We start from the raw sequence: 22,264 nt of genomic DNA, 5'->3' as shown, positions 1-22,264 counted from the left end.
TATTAAATGTTTAACACACAAGTAACAAGGGAACTCGACATCGAAATGTAAAGTGTCTATTTAATAACGGTGTATTCAGAACAAACTAGGGATGCACCGATCCGACTTTTTCAGTCCCGATACCGATACCTGGGCTTTGGGTATCGGCCGATACAGAGTACCGATCAGAGTACCGATCCGATCCGACCCATTGTTCAATTAATAAACTGTATCAATGCCTCACTGTGTGGAAGAGACTGGGATCATTCTTTTGTGCAAGGCAACATCAGGCTCGACTTAAAACATTACTTTCCTAACTTAGTGAAACTAAATGTAACAAATTAACACAGATATAAATGTACTGAATTGTTATTTATTATTATATTATTATATATTAAAAAATAATCTTTATTTTTGATACCCGATCCAGCTATTTTAGTCATATCGGGGCCGATATCAATATCGGAGCATCCCTAATCAGAACCGTACGATCCGTTGGCTGGTATCTGTGTAGCACTCAAATGCAGCACCGCTAGACGAACAATATCACTGACCATCAGCTGCCAGAGGTGGTGTGTGTGTGTGTGTGTGTGTGTGTGTGTGTGTGTGTGTGTGTGTGTGTGTGTGTGTGTGTGTGTGTGTGTGTGCGTGCGTTTTCAAAAGTTAAAGCTTCTATGTGTGCAATTTATTAATACATTTTGATAGCTTGGAGTGTTCATTTTAACAACATGGAGGCCGTCGACTTCCTCAGAACTGTTCATTTTTTTCCCTTCAAGGTAATTACATTTACATTTCCATGAAACCACTGCTTCCTGTAGTAAAGAGGATGTTGCTATCGTGTTCTTTCCGGTGTGGTTCTGTGCACTAGCAAATAAATAAACTGTGCAAATAAATAAAACCTTATTTGTTTACCGTTAAGGTCAGCTAACAATGAAATTGTAATTATTTGAATGACATAAGGCAATTAAGCAGAATTCCCACCATTATGGTATCCGGAGACACACTGCTTTATCATAAACATTTTCGATCAAGTTCACATCTTTTTTTTTAAAAGGTAATCATAACAAGCTATTACAATTATAATGTTACATTTCTACATAGCTGCTTTAAGCTGTTCCCAGATCTTCTTTGATGGCAAAGTGCTGCGGAGCGTCGGAAACATAGGCTCATGTGTGAATAACCACTTGTTATAAGAAATTAATAACTACTTATTTGAATCACTTGCAGTCCGGGTGCAGATCAGAACAGCTCTGAGGCTAAGTTTAGACGGAGAGAGTCTGAACAGAAACCGCAAAAGTCGTCTTACGGTTTCACTTTTAATTTTGCGTTTAGACTATCGTTTTGGGATGGAATTCTCCGTGCAGACGAGGCTGTAACGACTCCAGACGACTGAGGCCCGCTGTCACACGATTGGCGCATATGTCACATGACGTGCTGTGAAGACCCGCCCTACTCTGCCTCTGATTCGCAGACTGTGGGTGGGGAATGTGATTGGACCAAAGCAGAGTCACTCACAGACAGTGGGTCCAGTCACGCCGCGGGACAGATTCTTGTGTATTTAAAAGTACTGCCAATGTAGCCTTCAGGTGATCGCCATGGATAGAATCAGACATGCTTTGTTTACGCTTCTAGGCTACTGACGCATGCCTGTGATGTAAGCAGTACACGCGACGAGAGCCTTGACAACCCTTTCGTCATCGTTTTATGCGGTTTGACAGTTTAGATGAGAGCGCAAAGGTTTATCGTTTCTAGGAATTCCACCCTGGAAGGTAGTCTCACTCTTTTGCGGTTTCACCCCGTAAAAACGCAGTTTCCGTATAAACGAAAGGCACATCCGAAAAAATATTTTTGCGGATTCACCTGCTAGCGTTTCCGTCTAAACGGGGCCTGAATGTGTGTTCTGCGTCGGGATGGGCACGAGTCATGTGTTCCCAGATCGAATACTCGCATTAATGACTGGAGTAGTGCTCGAACAACTGTTTAGGGAAATCTATTTTTCGAATGCATCTTAACCCCCCCCCCCCTAACTAATGTTGCATTTCTTTTTCAAATATAGCAAAGAGTAAATACCCTAACCCTATCAAAATAGCAGTCAAAGTGTATATTTTCAGCACTACATGTGTTTTTGTTTACCAATGATTTTAAGTGTTATTAGCGAAAGAATGTGTATAAATATCTCTGCGCATCCCGGCGGAAACCTGAGGAAATGACATTCGTGTTTGTAGTCATAAGAGAGGAGATTCAGGGCTTTCGATGGACATCGACATTTCATAAAACTACACTACCCAGCTCACACCAGCCTCTGTCAAAGCTGTTGAAAATATTCTTTGCGAACAATTCGGACATTATTTTTGTGATTATATCTCACGGGTCGAACAAACCTGAACGTTATTGTAGTTATTTCTTTACCTTTCTGGTAACAGGTCTCTCCACTCATGGAGCGGCATGTCCGTATCAATAGTCTATTAACGCTACACAAAGTGGGCGACATGTTGTTGGCACAATTTGGAAATGCACAAACACAACAACAAACTTTTTTGCTGTAACGCATGTACCATCCATGCTCCACAGCTTCCAACTTCCTGCAACAAACTCACGCCTTGTGGGATTTCAGAGCGAGATTTCCGCTTCATTGGTACAAACGGGCACTTTTGGTAGACAACGTATTTGGTGGTTGTGTGTGCTTACCTCGTGGCTAGCAGTGGTTATAATGACTAGTTACAGCTCTGAATGTTAGGGATGGGTACCGAATCCGGTACTTTTAAGTAGGGATGCTCGATATTGGCTTTTTTACCGATACCGATACACCGATATTGTCCAACTCTTAATTTCCGATACCGATTTCAACCGATATCAACCGATACCGATATATGCAGGGTTTCCCCCCCAAAAAACTGAATAATTTCAGGTAATTAACATTACATATCTCTTGTTGTGGAATTAACACAACATTATGCATACTTTTGACAATAAATAAAATCTGAATTTGTTGGGCGGCTACGTGGCGTAGTGGGCAAGGCGCTCGCCACGAAATGCTGGAAACACTGGGCTCGTCAGTTCGAGCCCAGCGCTCCACATTTGCTTTCAGTTTAGCTGGTCGTCCGTACTAATACACATTGGCCGTATTAGGGGGTGGGAAACTGATGGGTGGGGATCGGGCGTTGTGGACAGGGACTCCTACAGGTCGGTTGGTGCGCCTGCGCAGTAGAATCAGGAAGTGTCGGGGGCAGCATGAGCCTCCCACACGTTACTCCTCGCCACTGAGAGATCGAGCTGCGCAGGTGAAAAGATGCGACTGCTGTTACCCCAGTATCGGTTCAAATGTGAGCAGTACCCAACCCTACTGAAAGTGTGTTCTGTGTCCTCACCTCGTGGCTAGCAGCGGTTCCAAGACCCATGTGGTTGTTCTTCACCTTGACTCTGATGTGGTCTGTGGAGCCTTGCTCAGTCCTCCCCAGCCCCTTCAAAAGACAACATGAGACATAATATTATGATACCAATTCTCAGTATCTCAATTATTTACATCAATGAGCAGCAGACATCTTAAATATGTCTACCCCATAGGTAACATAGTTCAGTCCTCCTGATCTACCCCACAATACAAAGCGTCGACTTTTCCTGCTAGCTAGCATTAACATGACTAGCCCAAACATTACAGCTATGTCAGCTACCAACTGTTACAGCTAACAGTAGCTAGTGTTCATCACAGATGGGTATTTGGTTAACAGTAGCTAGTGTTCATCACAGATGGGTATTTGGTTAACAGTAGCTAGTGTTCATCACAGATGGGTAATGGGTATTTGGTTAACAGTAGCTAGCATTAGCTGCAATATTTGGTAGCCGACATTAGCTGAACGACCTCAGACATGGGTGCAAACATATTTAACCCTTTGGCAAAGTAAAATATATTGTTGGTTTCCTGTTGGTTGTCAGTTTGGCCATGGGTAGGTAGGGAATTTATTTTATTTAATTTTTTTATTTTATTCTTTCCCACGGCGACTATGGATAGGGAATTTCTTTATTTAATTAAAATGTTCACAACAACATGGATGCATGTACTCTGCCAGCATGTTTAATATCCATAATACTAAATGTTTGACTAAGATTTCTATGAAACTTTATTTAAAAAAAAAAAAAAAAAAAAAAAAATATATATATATATATATAATTTTTTTTAAAAACTCATAAAATATATTGGGTCGCACCTAAATCGGCAGGGTCGGTCGGCAACCGGAAACCAACTATTAATTTTGTTAGGCCTTTCACTACCACACGACAGAAGGTTAACCTTCCACTACCACACTACATACTGTTAACCGCCTGTAGTGTGGTAGTGAAAGGGTTAACCTTCTGTTGTGTGGTTGTGAAAGGGTTAACCCTTTGTAGTGTGGTTGTGAAAGGGTTAACCCTTTGTAGTGTGGCAGTGAGAGGGTTAACCTTCTGTATTGTCACAGTGAACGGATTAACCATTTAGTAGTGTGGTGGTGAAAGGGTTAAGACAGCTGCCCATTCCATTTGATTATAGGACATATTTACCCCCATTTACTGACATGACTCAGAGGATGAGAGAGAGAGATGGAGCAGAGAGGATGAGAGAGAGATGGAGCAGAGAGGATGAGAGAGAGATGGAGCAGAGGATGAGAGAGAGGTGGAGCAGAGAGGATGAGAGAGAGATGGAGCAGAGAGGATGAGAGAGATGGAGCAGAGAGGATGAGAGAGAGATGGAGCAGAGAGGATGAGAGAGAGATGGAGCAGAGAGGATGAGAGACATGGAGCAGAGAGGATGAGAGAGAGATGGAGCAGAGAGGATGAGAGAGAGATGGAGCAGAGAGGATGAGAGAGAGATGGAGCAGAGGATGAGAGAGAGATGGAGCAGAGAGGATGAGAGACATGAAGCAGAGAGGATGAGAGAGACATGGAGCAGAGAGGATGAGACATGGAGCAGAGAGGATGAGAGAGAGATGGAGCAGAGAGGATGAGAGATGGAGCAGAGAGGATGAGACATGGAGCAGAGAGGATGAGAGAGACATGGAGCAGAGAGGATGAGAGAGAGATGGAGCAGAGGATGAGAGAGAGATGGAGCAGAGAGGATGAGACATGGAGCAGAGAGGATGAGAGAGATGGAGCAGAGAGGATGAGAGAGATGGAGCAGAGAGGATGAGAGAGAGATGGAGCAGAGGATGAGAGAGAGATGGAGCAGAGAGGATGAGACATGGAGCAGAGAGGATGAGAGAGACATGGAGCAGAGAGGATGAGAGAGATGGAGCAGAGAGGATGAGAGAGAGATGGAGCAGAGAGGATAAGAGAGAGATGGAGCAGAGAGGATGAGAGACATGAAGCAGAGAGGATGAGAGAGACATGGAGCAGAGAGGATGAGAGAGAGATGGAGCAGAGAGGATGAGAGAGAGATGGAGCAGAGAGGATGAGAGAGAGAGATGGAGCAGAGAGGATGAGAGAGACATGGAGCAGAGAGGATGAGAGAGAGATGGAGCAGAGAGGATGAGAGAGACATGGAGCAGAGAGGATGAGAGAGACATGGAGCAGAGGATGAGAGAGAGATGGAGCAGAGAGGATGAGAGAGAGATGGAGCAGAGAGGATGAGAGAGAGATGGAGCAGAGAGGATGAGAGACATGGAGACAGAGAGGATGAGAGAGAGATGGAGCAGAGAGGATGAGAGAGAGATGGAGCAGAGAGGATGAGAGAGAGATGGAGCAGAGAGGATGAGAGAGACATGGAGACAGAGAGGATGAGAGAGATGGAGCAGAGGATGAGAGAAAGATGGAGCAGAGAGGATGAGAGAGAGATGGAGCAGAGAGGATGAGAGAGACATGGAGCAGAGAGGATGAGACATGGAGCAGAGAGGATGAGACATGGAGCAGAGAGGATGAGAGAGAGATGGAGCAGAGAGGATGGGAGAGACATGGAGCAGAGAGGATGGGAGAGACATGGAGCAGAGAGGATGAGACATGGAGCAGAGAGGATGAGACATGGAGCAGAGGGGATGAGAGAGAGATGGAGCAGAGGGGATGAGACATGTAGCAGAGGGGATGAGAGAGAGATGGAGCAGAGGGGATGAGACATATAGCAGAGGGGATGAGAGAGAGATGGAGCAGAGACTTTTGATGTTCTTTATTAAAACATGTCAACTAAAAACAGTCAGTAGAAACACAAAAATCTCACGGCATCTTCATAAAAACAACACACACACCCACACACTCACCCACACACCCCAAAAACTTCCTTCAGCACATAAAACCCACTTGACCTTCAAATGCATATGTTCCTCCCCCACAGTACACATTGCATTCCCCAATCCCCAAGCATTCACGAACGAATCAACATTATGTCTCAGCGAGAAATACATGAACTCTAATCTAATGCGTGCAGAAATCATACCCCTCAACATAGGCAGTGGGCACCGATTCCGTAGGACCAACGCCCTTGATCATATTCCTACGGGTCAGCCAAATGGCTAACTTAGCCTGCCCGTAAACAAAGTTCAGTAAAACGCTCACAACCTTGTAACTTAAAGGAAAACTCCAACATTTAGGGAAATTAGCTTATTTAACATCTTCCCTGGAGTTAGACAAGAAGATACATACCTTTTTTGTCTCTGTGCGTGCATTTAGCTTAGGGAACAGTCGCTCCGTTAGCATAGCTTAGCTTCATCACTGGAAGTGAGGCAGGACAGTAGTGTGACGTTCCCTACAGGTTTGTTGATATTCTCATTCAGGGGAGGAAATTAGGCCACTTTACTCGCCAAATGCGAGTATTTTTTACGTTTGGCGAGTAATTCATGAAGAGCACTCGCCAGTCTGGCGAGTACTAGTAATTACAAAACAAAACAAAAAAAATCATTCTGCAATCTGCTGATTCGCTCACTGGCACAAGCCGAACTCTGACTCCCCCCTTGATTCCTCCCATTTGCGCCTCATAATAATCCAACCATAACCAATGAACATCATCGTTGTACAGATGCGCTCTAAGCTCCTCCAATGAACACTCATTTTCTAGAAGATGCCGCCCATCTAGGGGAAGTGGACAGATCACTGCGCGCGGACCTACAGACTCCTGCCACCGGCTTGACAACGTAGACAAACTTAGACAAAAACACATCAGTGGATGAAAATAATTGCATGTAGAGTCGTCGCTTTCGGATATCAGTGCGGTCTGACATGGGGGCGAACAACAGCACGCGACGCGTCTCCTTCGAGTCGGATGAGAATGACAAGTCAACCAGCATTAGCCGGCTAGCTACCTAGCATGTAACAAGCTACCATAACGCGCGTTCAACATAGTGGACTATACTGAGCGGCTTTGCTTAAATGCAGCCGAGTGACATTTTATTATTACCGGGTTTCCCCCCCATATCACCACTCGCCCATATGCCCTTCACACCGGTGATGTTGTCATACTTGGCATTCAGAATACACCTGCTGAACCCCTAGCGTTGTCGATTCGGTTCCAATGTATTGTCATCTTACAGCACAAGTACAGTACAACCAGAATACATTTGGCATACAACCAGAGTGCAAATGTAACAAGTCAAGTTGTTTTATTTAGCTATTACATTACAGTGAAATGCTTGGTTCTTTCACTGCCCAACTCAGTCCAACCTAGACCAGCCCAACCCAGTCCAACCTAGTCCAGCATCTTTCACTGCCTAGTTCAGCCCAACCCAGTCCAGAATAGTTCCCTCTTTCATGTTAATATGTGATATCCTAATATTTTGAAGAGTAGAGACAGTGTGATTAATACATGTTGTATGATAATATTGTGAAGAGTAGAGACTGTTATTAATGTTTTATGCTAATAAATATTTTAAAGAGTAGAGACACGGTGTGAATTTACTATGATTGAAAATCAATTTAGACGAAGACATACAAAGAAGTAATTATCACAATTAGCGATTTTTTTTGGCTGGTAAAAAATCAGTTTGTCTGGTAAAAAAAATCAGATACTCGCCAGTTGGCTGGTAAGCCAAAAAGTTAGTTTCCTCCCCTGCTAGGCTTGTAACCTCAGTCTTTACATAGGATGACAGACTCCCCAGGTTTTCACACAGCACTTCCCTTTTCGCTTTTGGGCCTATCAATAGGATTTCGGTCTTGCTTTCGTTTAATTTTAGGAAGTTATTGTTCATCCACTTGTTTATTGCTAACAGACAATTTGTAATGGACTGTATGGCTGTAGTGTTATTTGGTTCTGCGGAGATATATAGTTGTGTATCATCAGCATAACTATGGAAGCATACATTGTGGTCTCGAATGATGTCCCCGAGGGGCAGCATATATAGTGAGAAGAGTAATGGACCAAGGCAGCTTCCTTGTGCAACTCCAAAGCTGCTGTCATGTTCCTCGGATACATTGTCTCCAAGCTTAACATAGAACCTTCTCCCCTTAATGTATGTTATGAGCCAATTTAGTACATGATCGGAAAAGCCAACCAGTCTTTCAAGACGACTGATCAAGATATTATGGTCAATCGTATCGAACGCTGCACTAAGGTCCAATAGGACAAGAATTGAGACTTTGCCAGCATCGGAGTTTAGCCTGAGGTCGCTAACTATTTTAGTAAGGGCAGTTTCAGTGCTGTGATTTGTTCTGAAACCTGATTGTAATTCCTCCATGATGTTATTATCTTTGAGAAAGGAGTTTATTTGTACTGAGACTATCTTTTCTAATATCTTGCTGATAAATGGAAGGTTCGATATTGGCCTATAGCTTTTTAGTTCGTTTACATCTAAGTTTGTTTTCTTTAGTAGTGGTTTTACTACAGCCGTTTTAAATGCATCTGGAAAAGTGCCTGTTTGAAGCGACATATTTATGATTTCAAGGACATGATTTGAGACACTATCGAACACCCGCTTGAGAAATGCTGTTGGTATAGGATCGAGGCAGGCGGTGGCGGAATTACACTCAGAGACAATCTTACAGAGGTCAGGTAATGTAATACATGTGAATTTCCCCATAGTTATCTCAGGTGGGTTTCCACTCACAGCCAGATCTATATCAGAGGCAATGCTTGCTCTAATCAATGATATTTTTTCATTAAAGAAAACTGCGAACTCTTCACATTTTGTTGCTGATTGCTGCGGTATATGGGGGGGTGGCATGTTAATCAGCCGGTCGATGGTGGAAAAAAGTACCCTGGAGTTACCCATATTTTCTGAGATCATTTTGGAAACATATTCCTTTCTCGCAAGTTGTATTGCCTTATTGTATGCGCCCATGGCGTCTTTGTATAAATTAAAGTGAGCTGTGAGTTTGAATTTCCTCCATTTTCGCTCGGCTATCCTACATTTTCTCTTGTTATCTTTAACATTGGTTTTATTTAACCATGGAGAGATTCTATCAGTTTTTACCTTTTTAACCTTCAGAGGGGCAACAGTATCTAACACTGTTGACAAGGTGCTGTGGAAGTTTTGCACTTTCTGATTTAAGGAGGATTCACTGCATTGGTCATATGATTTCATCATACTAGAGAATTTTGCTTCAGCTCTAGCGTCCAGAAGCCTTCTGTGAACTAGGAATTCGCTTCTGGTCTTATGTAATATTAGGCTTGTACCATAGAAGACACAATAATGGTCAGAAATTGGAATTTGTTTTACTGATACATTCTCAATGTTTAGCCCTGTTGTTATTAGTAGGTCCAGAGTGTTGCCATGTTGGTGGGTGGCCTCGTGAACATGTTGCATCAGTCCAAAACTGTCCAGTAGGTTCAGAAACTCGCAACGCCTGGGGTCATCCTTTTTGTTGATATGAATGTTTAGATCTCCATTAAGAATGATTCTATCATACCTGGTAATGCAGATCGATATGAGTTCTGAAAATTCCTGTATGAAGAGTGGCGAGTACCTTGGTGGTCGATACAATGTCACACATACTACTGGCATTTCTGTTTTCAATACAATAGCAAGGTATTCAAATGATAAAAATTTTCCCAGGTCAATATCACTGCACACAAATTGAGTGGAGATGATTGCTGCTATTCCGCCTCCCCTCCCACTCTGTCTGTTTGATTGATAGAATTTAAAATTGGAAGGGCAGGTCTCAATCAGTGTTGCTACACCAGTGATGTTGTCTAGCCATGTCTCTACTAAAAACATACAATGTACACCATGTTTTACTATGAGTTCATTTATCAGAAATGATTTTTGTTTCAGCGCTCTAACGTTGAACAGTGCTAGTTTTAGCTGTACGGGTTCTGTAGTGGGGCGTGAGATAGTCTGTGGTTGAATACTGATATTGATAAGGTTCGATTTACATATGGGACGCGATAATGAGTAATTGATTAGTCTTCTGGTGATCAGAATCGGGATGACACTCAACGTGTTTCTTTGTAGCTTAGGCTGCTTCTGTATATAGTCTACAGAGCTAGATATGGTTGGTTGTCAGGCCAGTGATGCTACACATTGTATGACGTTATGTATTAGCACATTTACCCCCGATATGTTTGGATGGATGCCATCGGGTCTGTAATGGTCTTTCCTGGACCAGAGTAGATCAAAGTTATTTATATAGCAAAGTCCTATAGTAGTACAGTAGGTCTGTAGCCACTGGTGCAGCCAGAACAGACGGCTAAATCGCTCAGATCCACGACCTATGGATGGAATGGGGCCAGACACAATGCATATTTTACCCAGGCTTTCAATAGTGAGTATTAGTGATTCAAAGTCAGATTGGAGTTTAGCGGATTGTCTAGCCATTACGTAATTTGCTCCGATATGAATGATAACGGTGTGGGCGGACGGATATCTGTCGATGATTTCGGGAGTACACTCTAGTAAGTCAGTAACTTTTAAAACCGGAAAAACAATATGTAATGCCGTGTGGTATTTGCAAAAACCTGGTTATGGAATCTCCGATGAGTAGGATCTCTGGCTGTTCATGGATGCATTCCCCGTCGTAGATGGCCAGGTTTCTATGGTGAAAAGCCGCAGGAGTAGCGTCTGCATTGCTGGCGGGGTTAGACGGTTGGTCGGGCAGCAGCGCCGTGTGGAGGGGCTCGTTCACAGCGGCATTTCTATCGATAACACTCGCCGTTTGAATGATCGTACTGGCATGGGCTGCAGAGCACCGCAGGCGAGGACGTTTAAACTTTGGGGAGTCGGACCCATCGCGTGAGTCTGGGGAATTTGGCGATGCGAGAGCAAACAGGGCAGAGCGCTTTCTGCTCCGGGTTGCAGCTATATTTCCATGGTTGAGTCGTGAGCTGGAGAGGGCCGCCGTCCTGGCAGCTTCGCTTGGAGCCTGGCTAGTAGCTAGCATCGGATAGTCTTTGAGAAAAGCTACAGTACTAGCAGGAGAGTCCAGGAGAGAACAGGACAGCCACCCCTGCACTATTATTAGTGCCATGACTCATCACCAATCCCCCCCTCCAACTGAGTCCCCAGTCAACCTCATTACCCACATCACTATGAGTCTCTTGTACAAAAATAACATTAACATTTTTCTGTTTTGCATAATTAGAAAACAGCCCCCTTTTCACACCATCCCTAGCACCATTAATATTAAGGGAGCCTATCCGAAGAACTTCCATGTGAAAAAAGAGGGAGAAAACAGAGAACAAGAACCAGAAAAAGAAACCCACCAGCAGATGTGTACCATACAGTTTATACATCTGTATTTGATGACATTCTTTTCCTGACATTAGTAGCCCACTTATTCAGTCGGAACTTCCTCCTGGGTGTCATCATTAATCCCCCACCTGTGACCTTGTTAGCATGTATCACAGACCTTAAAAACGTTTCTTGATCTGGGAAAAAACATCACAATGGAACATTTTTCCTGTTTTTGGTTTCCCTAAGAAACCGGGTGAGCTCCCTTGCAGTATACATCTCCTCCTTTTCAAAATCCTCACTCCCATCACCAGATACCAATGCCTCTTCCTCAGACCCACTCTCCCTCTCCTTAGCACCCCCCTCTAAATCCATCCCCTCCTCATCCACCAGTGTGCTCCCCTCAACTTCACTCTCCTTCCCATTCTGACCCCCCCCCCCCCTCCAACACTTTGCCCCCCCCCTCTCTCCACACCACCACTGGCATCTGCGTCAGCTTCATTCCCCCCTACAACCACGGGGAAAGGGGCCCCCCTCCATCTGATGAACCTAGCACCGGCCCTGGCTGTGCACCCGTTTCGGGAGCATGCTTACTCCCTGGCCCTGCAGCTTCTCCCTCCACCACCAGCTCCTCTGTCTCAGTATCACCCTCTACTCCTCCTACAGCTTCTCCCTCCACCACCAGCTCCTCTGTCCCATTAATACCCTCTACTCCTCCTGCAGCTTCTCCCTCCACCACCAGCTCCTCTGTCCCATTATCACCCTCTACTCCTCCTGCAGCTTCTCCCTCCACCACCAGCTCCTCTGTCCCATTATCACCCTCTACTCCTCCTGCAGCTTCTCCCTCCACCACCAGCTCCTCTGTCTCAGTATCACCCTCTACTCCTCCTGCAGCTTCTCCCTCCACCACCAGCTCCTCTGTCTCAGTATCACCCTCTCCTCCTCCTACAGCTTCTCCCTCCACCACCAGCTCCTGTCCCATTATCACCCTCTACTCCTCCTACAGCTTATCCCTCCAGCACCAGCCCCTCTGTCTCAGTAACTTCCTCCACTCCCCCTGTATCTGCCTGTTGCTCTGCAGTGTTTACCATATTAACCTCTACTGTTTTTTTACTTGGCTGACGCGATGCCCCTCCCGCTGTGCGTTTTGGATGTGGACAAGCGAATCGCTTATGTCCTATATCCCCGCACTCAAAACAGCGCAAGCTGTCGGTGCTCGCATACACAGCATACAAGCTCTCCCCAAACTTCACAGTGAAACTAGCATTTAACGATTGGTCTGCGCTTTTCAAATACATAAACACTTGCCTACGCAACGAGAGTACATGTTTCAGCCCAGGTTCCTTACACCCAAGAGCAATAGGTCTGAATCCACTCGCAAACCTCCCGAAGCGAATCAGTTCCCTCGACAGAGCCTCGTCTTTGATAAATGGAGGTACATTAGACACGACTACCCTCGTAGCGGGAGCCGACAGCGGCGATACAGCCACAAGCCCAAATGCCACTCGCAATTACTTTGCTTACCAAACTTTCTTTTTTCAAAAAAAACCACCACAGCCTTATTCATCCGCGATGCATAAGCGAGATTTTCGCATCCTACCTGCTCGCCGACAGCCTTCAAAACCTCTTCCACCGTAGCAGTTCCCTCGGGCACACACCTCACCCCGTGTCTGAGCGACACCGACTCAGGTCCTGCTGCCTGCGAGGCCATGTCACCGGCCTGCAGCGCACCGCCTCCACTCACCAAACAATACACTCGCCTCCAACACTGTACACTTGCACCAGTTACCCTGATAGGAAAATTAACCCATAAAACCACACCTCACTGTGCACATAGAAAAGAAACGGAAAAATAAGAAACCAAAAAAAGGGGAAAAATAGAAGAAAGCTCCACAACCACCTCCGCTCACGTCAATCTCACTCCCAGCACCCTGAGAGAGAGAGAGAGAGCCACACAGTAACTACATGCATCATTGTTTACAATGAACGGTGGGGCTGGGCTGGGGCGCGCGGTGCTCCCACTTAGGTGGTGGCGGCGGCGGTTGACCGATGGCGATGACGAGGACGAACGCGCGTCCGTGGGGTAAGACGGCCGGTGAGAGAGCATGGCGCGGAGCCAATGGCAGTGACATGATGGGAATAATCGGACGCGTTAAACAGCAATCAATTAATTTAATATAACAGTCCGGTTCTGTGTCTGTTTGTGTCTGTAGATTGTTGGTGAACAACTAACTTTAGGTTAGTTTAACGCGTCCGTGTCGATTAGCCCCACCGTTCATTGTAAACAATGATGTGTGTTGTTGTAGCCACCGGGTAAATCGCGATTTTTTATTGGATTGTCATGACAAACCAATTCTATAATCCAACATATATGTAAAGAAACAACATACTCCAGTTAACGGTATATTTTTTTAATGATTCGTTACGGCGTAATCAATACTTAATTGCGTTCGGGACCTCCATATTTTGGGGGTATTCATCAGAAAACTCGGATCCGGGATTCGGCTCCCATCAGTGGGGCAAGAACTGTGGATTTTCAGCCTCACTCTCTGGAGCTTAAACGGAGTTTCGATTCCTGGCTAGAGGAGCGTGTCGCGGCTAATCAGAGCGCAAAACGCCAATGCGGAAGCACTCTTCGGCTCCGTTTAATATAGAGGCGGCCCAGATAGGACGTGACCCCAGATAGGACGTGACCCCAGACAGGACGTGACCCCAGGCCAGCAGGGAACAGCCAGAGGGAGGGGCATCAACCAGAACCAAGCCCCTGGAGTTCATGTCTGACCAGAGGCCATACCAGGCTGGGGTTATTGAACCCATATCAACTTGTTTGATCAACCAGAAAGAGATCAGGTAGTCCTATTCCTACCGTTCTTTATGATCCTCCTTCTCTCCTTTGGTTTGAAATAGTATTATGTAGGCTAAATGTGAGTCAAACCAGGCTATAGCCTACTAATTGCATTCTTAGTACCCCCAACACAGGCTTCAGGGGAACTTAAAAGCCGGTGACATTTCACCTCAATGGTCATACCTTGCCCTTGGACCAGCCCATTCGCTCCAGCATCTTCTGGCCGTATTTGGAGTCATCCTTACTCCAGGCGCTGTTCCTGGGGTCCACGGACAACTTCTGTTTCCTCCGGGCTAAAGGGAGAGAGCAGCTATTAGGTTGTATTTGTACCACATGTTGCATAAAACATGTAGGCTACACAGGGCAGGAAACTACATTCATCACCCACTGGCCACAGGGGCTGGTGGACTGAGAAACTCACTCAGACACTAGGGTTGCCACAGTGATGACTAATAAACTCACAACAACACTGGTATTACTGCGTCTATACTTTCCGTAGCCGCATTTCTGGCAGACGCTCTCCGATTGGCCACTGTTGTCCAATCGCGTGACGAGCCGTGTCTTTGCCCATTTCCGCGTCAAACAGCCTGCAAACTACCTGGCGTTCTATCGCCATGCTCTAAGACAAACTCTAACCTTAACCAACTTCGAAAGAGTGCCTAAGCTTAACCGTCGAAAGAACTTGCCGTCACGCTCTAAGACTAACTCTAACCTTAACCAACTTCGAAAGAGTGCCTAAGCTTAACCAGTGTAGAAACAGGCGTCGGTCAATCAGAGAGCGTCTTGCCAGAAATGCGGCTACGGAAAGTATAGACGCGGTATTACTGGTGACACTGGACATTTTACAAAATGACTGTAGAGAGCGTGTACTTTTGATCTTTAACATTATACGGCTACATTGACACGGTGCGTCTGTCCGACTACTAGGGCTGCAAGCAACTAACTATTATTTTGGTAATCACCACACTAACCTACAAACCAGCTAACCACCACACTAACCTACAAACCAGCTAACCACCACACTAACCTACAAACCAGCTAACCATCACACTACCTACAAACCAGCTAACCACCACACTAACCTACAAACCAGCTAACCACCACACTAACCTACAAACCAGCTAACCACCACACTAACCTACAAACCAGCTAACCATCACACTACCTACAAACCAGCTAACCACCACACTAACCTACAAACCAGCTAACCATCACACTAACCTACAAATCAGCTAACCACCACACTAACCTACAAACCAGCCAACCACCACACTAACCTACAAACCAGCTAACCACCACACTAACCTACAAACCAGCTAACCACCACACTAACCTACAAACCAGCTAACCACCACACAAACCTACAAACCAGCTAACCACCACACTAACCTACAAACCAGCTAACCACCACACTAACCTACAAACCAGCTAACCACCACACTAACCTACAAACCAGCTAACCATCACACTAACCTACAAACCAGCTAACCACCACACTAACCTACAAACCAGCTAACCACCACACTAACCTACAAACCAGCTAACCATCACACTAACCTACAAACCAGCTAACCATCACACTAACCTACAAACCAGCTAACCATCACACTTACCTACAAACCAGCTAACCACCACACTATTAACTAACCTACAAACCAGCTAACCACGACCACACTAACCTACAAACCATGCCAAATAAAGACTTCGAAAAATCCAGTTATTATTATTATTATTATTATTATTATTATTATTATTATTAAACCAGCTAACCACCAGACTAACCTACAAAGTTGTGGGAAACGCATTTTTATCAAATTTAATTTATTACCTTTTTTCAACTGCAAAGTAAAACTTTGTCAACATGTTTTATCTAAAATAAAGTTTAGTCTGTTCATCTCACTTCAATAATTTTTATTGCAGAACATGGTATTTTCTCAAGCAGACAGATGTAAACACTGTAATCTGTGTTGCATGTACCTGACAAACTGAACTGTTTGTATTACAGTCCAGGGAACAAAATAACTAGACGCCATTCGCCAAATGCGTGTAGATTTACCGTCTGGCGGCTAAAAATAATAGTCTGCTCGCCAGCTGGCGTGTAGTTCATATCGATACTCTTATTTTGAAAATCCTGTGCGGGTCTCATTGCCGCCCCAAGCGCAGCTCCAGTCATAATATCTGGGCTCCGGCAGCTAGCAACGTTCAGGTTCATATGATACTCTTATTTTGAAAAACCCTCTAGCAACTCCGCGAGTCATATGATATCCGCCCACTCAGTGTTTCACTTTCTTGAAAACAGAGCAGCAGCGTCAACTAGGGCTGGGCGATATAACGATAACGATAAATATCGCGATATATTTTAACACTTTGACTGCCTAAAAACGATTTACAACGTCTTTGCTGGCGATGCTAAAGTTGCCGGGGGACGCTGTACAGCGTCCTTATATCAATATTTCAAAAATCTGGAATCGGATTCATATTCCCCCTCCGCTGGCCTGAGATTCACCAGCAGGACCCACTGAGCTCTCTGGCGGTTCAGGAGCGCCATCTGGTGGCCGATCGGCGCAACTGCTTAACAGGAAGCGCAGTAGAGGTTTTGCTGGTCGGCCCTATTGCTTCCGGCCACTCGGGATAGGTTCCGGCACTCTAGCTCGTCACTCTACATAGCGATCGATTGCCAATAACTCGATAAACAACATGATTTGGACGTATATACCATTATACAAGCTGGAGATGGACCGGGTAATAATATATCCCATAATGATAAAATTTCTACTCGACGATGATCGCCCAACGGCGCGCGGAGACTGGGGTGAGTTTCAGCGTGTAACGTTACCATCTTCGATACTAACTGCTTTTATCAACATTTGACCCACATTAGATGATTGGTATAACGCTGCCCACGGAATTATAAACGCCCCCTCGCCCATCCGGTCAACATCAGATGACGTGTAGTAACTTCTAGAAGTACGTCTAGTTGGAATTTTTTATATCGCGCTGATTGCCATCAAACTGTATTTCATCATCAATATAATGCATTTGGGGCTATATATCACGTTCTGGAGAAAGTTGCAGAAAGAGATGAAAACATACTTATACATTAGACCATACTTTACTATGAATATGTGAATGAAAAAGTTTAACGTTGCTACACAATGAACAATACATATAGGACTTTGAATGGGCCCTAATAATGGCAATGTAGCAATAGAATTTAAAAAGTTATAGCCCTGCAAAGAAGGGGACGTTCTCCATAGACAAATAGCGCTGGCAATCTATGGTATATCATTAATTTAACCCATGGCAGCCAAAGTGTTAATAGTCGATATCGAATATCGAAATTAAAAAAAAATCGTTTTTTTTTTCTTCTTTTTTTTTTACCTGCAACAGGGCAGTTTTAAAACCAGAGACAGTGGACAGACTTGTCTTTCTTGCCTGCAACTTAAAGTAATGGCTTTGCTTGTCCAAATGACAATACTGACCAAATTCAGATTTCTTTTTCTCTTGTCCATTTATTTTGTTTGCTTTCTAATTTAAAATACATTTTGAAACCGTCTGTACACAGTAGGCTATGTGTGCTAGCAGAACTAGACTCCAGTCACGAGTCACAGTGCACATGTGCGGTGGTTTGTCCAACAAAAAAGCGCCAAAAGATCGAAAATAAACTAGCAGAGCCAGAACTGTTCAACTCCTCTGGAGCCACAGCCAGCAGAGAAGCCGGTTTACTTTAGCTTTTAAACCAGCTGCAGCCTGAGAACTGGAGTGTGAGGGGATGTAACACTAAAGATGGCGGCAATGACAAAGAATTGCTGCAAAATAAACATACATCTGTTGTTAAAAAAAAGATTTTTTATACTTATAACAATTCGATAATTATCGATATCGAGAAATAAAATAAAATTATCATATCGTTATCGCGATATGATTTTTTTCCATATCGCCCAGCCCTAGCGTCAACACAGCAGCGTTAACACAGCAGTGCGCCTACAGACGCGAAATAAGTCTGTGATTTTTTTTCTTCTCACAACGAGTCCAATGCAGCTACATGCTTTGCACCGTCGCCATTCCTTTATGCCCACATCGCCCGAAATGAACGTTTATGTACCAATCACTACAACGTTAACTAGGGATGCCCCGATCACGTTTTTTGCCACCGATACCGATCACCGATCGTCGTGAGCCATATCGGCCGATACCGATCCGATACCGATCGTTTTTGATTAAAAGAAATTAAAATTTATTTTATATAATTTTTTTTTTATATAAAATATATATATTATATAATTAGACTTGTACTTGTATTATCTGCGAGACATCGCCACCACGCAACAAGCTCCAATGTCTGTGTGTACTCTAGTAGCCTCCAGCTACAGCCAGGATTCTCCGGAGCTGCAGCTGGACCTATACTCGAGTAGCCTCGAGCTACGGCCAGGATTCTCCGGCGCTGCACCTGGACCCTATTGGTATAACGTTACTTAACTGTGCTCAGCAAGCCCTCAGCTCGAATACGCATCGAATCAGTGTTATAAGACATTGATATCAGGAGCTATCTGTAGCTACTGCTAGCCGGACATATAACGTTAATACAACGCCTCAGTGAATTATTTAGTTCAATGGGACATTTCGTTTTTAACAGTGAACTAACTTGCGCTAACGTGAGCTAACAGCTAACAGCTAACAGGTATCATACCTACCTACTAGACTTTGTGGAGCGTTTGTTGATGTCAGGAGCTATCGGTAGCTGGCCGGCTAGATACCGTTCGGTTAGACAATGCCTCATCATGTATTAAACTAAAAGTGAATAGTTGACTGGGTCATTTTGTAACGGTAGCTAAGCTAACGTTAGCTCAGGGAGACGCCGACACGCCGTCCTCCCGTGTCTCACTAGACTAGACCCGTGTTTACATGCAGGAGGGGCTGGACTCGAGAGCAGACGCCGCACCACCGGTGTCTGAGACAGAACTCAGCGACAGCGAGTGATCGGGTTTGACGATCGGTGAAAATAAAACATTATCACCGATCACCGATCGCATATTTATACTGATTATCGGCCGATAACGATCGGTGGCCGATCGATCGGGGCATCCCTAACGTTAACGTAAGCTAACAAGCTAATCCTGATGATCAGACGAGGCAGAGCCACAGTGAACAGCACTGAGGAAAGGGAAATGGGGGGGGGGGGCACTCTCCCCTTCCCTGTGTGTGTGTGTGCGCGCGTTTGGAAAGACGACGGAGTCACTAGTCAGGACTCAGGACAGGAGTATATTATAGTAAACTGAGGATTACTGAGGATGGACAGATAATGTTGATATTCAAATATAAAAAAGTTTCGAGAGGAGTGGAAGTTTGAAGACAGACTACAATATGATGCGGGGGTGGTGAGTTGAAACACAGTGTGTGTGTGTGTCCCGACCCCACTTCTATGTTTCAATAAATTATTTGCATTTAAAACTATTAACGCTGACTCATTCCTTCAGTCCACTCAATTATGCTAATATTCCTTATGTTGTTTATGATATTAATTGAAAATAGCATATGAGAGTATTATATGTAATAATAACACATGGCGATATACTAAAAAGCTATTTATAATTTTTGGCTAGTAAAAAATCTGCCTGGCTGGTACTTTTAAAAATCTACCAGCCAAATGGCTGGTAAGTCAAAAAGTTAAGTTTGTTCCCCGTTACAGTCATATTCCAACTTAACTGAATGCACGTGTGTGTGTGTGTGTGTGTGTGTGTGTCAGGGTTTCCGTTAGAAAAAATTGTTGCCGGTCTCCGTGACCTGCAAGATTTCAATCTACCGGACAAATGAGATTAATTCCGGTCATAGTTTATTGAGCTTTAAAACAATCGATAGGCAGGCTATATAAAGAATGTCATCCTCAAGGCATGTAGATTTATAATAGTATTACTTAAAACTAGGCTACTTTTGCGTATACAGTCATTAATATATTCCAAATAAAATAAGTCCCTCGATACTCCGTGCTGCTGCTGACTTGAAATAAAATAGACCGCGTATGTGGGCAGTCGGTCCGACACTAAACAGCAGTCTGTTATAATCACATTTTTATGAGCTAACGAATTCCGTTATATTGGACATTTGTATTAATTATATCAAGCGAAGAACTGAGAAAGCAGAGAGACGGCAACATTATCGTGGTTTGCGTGACGACTCTCTCCACCTCGCAACGACTTATTTGCAAAGAGTATGGCGCTGCAGAGAAGCTGATTCAGCTGTTATTGGCTCTTTTCTGGGAACCGCACAGCAGCGCCCCCCACCCAACATTGGCTGAAAATGGCTGAATTGGAGTACTGCTGGAATACTGCATTGTGCTGATAGTGCTCTGGCTCTGCAGCTTCACAAAAGTTCGCACACCCAGCACTAAGCTCTCGCTGACGACGTCGTTGTCATTATTAGAAGCAAAGAGGAAACAAATGTAATGATCGTTTCGTTCATCGCATAGGCTATTTAATTTTAGCCTATTTTAATACAATTCAAATAATCAAATTGTGCTTAGACTCAGGGAATTATTTTCACCGGACATTAAGACCGGAGAGATGAAATATGTCGGACTTCAACAGATTTTGCCGGTCAAATACCGGTAATTACCGGCTAACGGAAACGCTGGTGTGTGTGTGTGTGTCAGCGTTTCCGTTAGCCGGTAATTACCGGTATTTGACCGGCAAAATCTGTTGAAGTCCGACATATTTCATCTCTCCGGTCTTAATGTCCGGTGAAAATAATTCCCTGAGTCTAAGCACAATTTGATTATTTGAATTGTATTAAAATAGGCTAAAATTAAATAGCCTATGCTATGAACGAAACGATCATTAAAGATGCAATCCTTATACAACGTAAATGCATCTTCTGGTTCTACTGGTATGCGCTTGGTTGACGCGCTCAGATAGCAGCACTCGGGAGATCGGATTTTGTATATGACATTTATTTTCCTTTCATATTTTCAATGTAGATCTTCGGATTCCAATAATCCCCACAATGAACCATAGGAAATGTTTATCTTACCGTTTGACGGCGAAATCATATTGTAGAATCAAAACTCAAAACATAGGCTGCTCTGCAGCGGTCAAAAAACCGTGTCGCCACATACCAGACATTCTTAGAACACTGGCTGTGTAACGGCCAGCCCATTTTAAACACCTGATGCCTGTTTCCCCAAATTAGCCACATGCATCTCATTTGGCATCTCCATAATTAGCTTATCAAAAATATAATAATTACAACAATACATGATCACAAAACCCATTATGTATATAAGTCATGACTTCATTCATACCGATAACAATAATAATAATAATTTCACAACCATACATTTGGCACCAACAGTGATTATATAGATTATGGCATTTTAAGTGCTTCTATAGGCTATGTATGATATATATGAAATATAGACTATAGACCTATACAATTATTTACAAAGTAAACGAAATCATACATTTGGCTTAGGGCTGGGCGATATGACGATATTATATAAATATCGGGTACAGTTCATTAACGATACACTTTTTCAACGTATCGTGGATATCGTGATGTTTTGCCCAAGAGGATTGTGTCGCGTCAATCTGTCCACACGTTACTCGTTCATATCTCAGCCTGTGCTGAGATATGCCCATTCCGCGGTCTGTTAATAAAGTTTTCAATCAGACAGATGTATGGAAAGGCTTTTATTATAACATTCGTTGTAGTAAAATCATTATGCCTCATTTAGTCATCCTGTGAAGCACTGGTCTCCTACTCGACGGCCGCGGGGAGCTAACGTTAGTAGCTTTGTTGATGTTTAGCACACGGGACATTCAGGAAGTCAAACGCTTGCCGATTGGTGCTAAGAACAGCAGGGCGGGTGCAAGCGGTGTGACGTCAT

The 22,264-nt window shown here is 44.0% G+C and overlaps 1 protein-coding gene across 1 annotated transcript in view; it reads right to left on the bottom strand.

The window, feature by feature from the left end:
* Positions 1-22,264, bottom strand: part of pinx1 (PIN2 (TERF1) interacting telomerase inhibitor 1) — a 105,553-nt gene that overhangs the window by 68,245 nt on the left and 15,044 nt on the right. Inside the window, exons 2-3 of the mRNA XM_084314570.1 lie at positions 14,566-14,675; positions 3,348-3,440 (exon numbers count right to left, since the gene is read on the bottom strand). Of these exons, the coding sequence (XP_084170696.1) occupies positions 3,348-3,440; positions 14,566-14,675 (203 nt within the window). The remainder of the gene's footprint in view (positions 1-3,347; positions 3,441-14,565; positions 14,676-22,264) is intronic.

Source organism: Notolepis coatsorum, assembly GCF_963971535.1.
Source record: "Notolepis coatsorum genome assembly, chromosome: 5".
Classification (NCBI taxonomy): Eukaryota; Metazoa; Chordata; class Actinopteri; order Aulopiformes; family Paralepididae; genus Notolepis; species Notolepis coatsorum.
The sequence above is the reverse complement of the archived record's forward strand: the minus strand, read 5'-3'. Positions and strand labels throughout refer to the sequence as shown.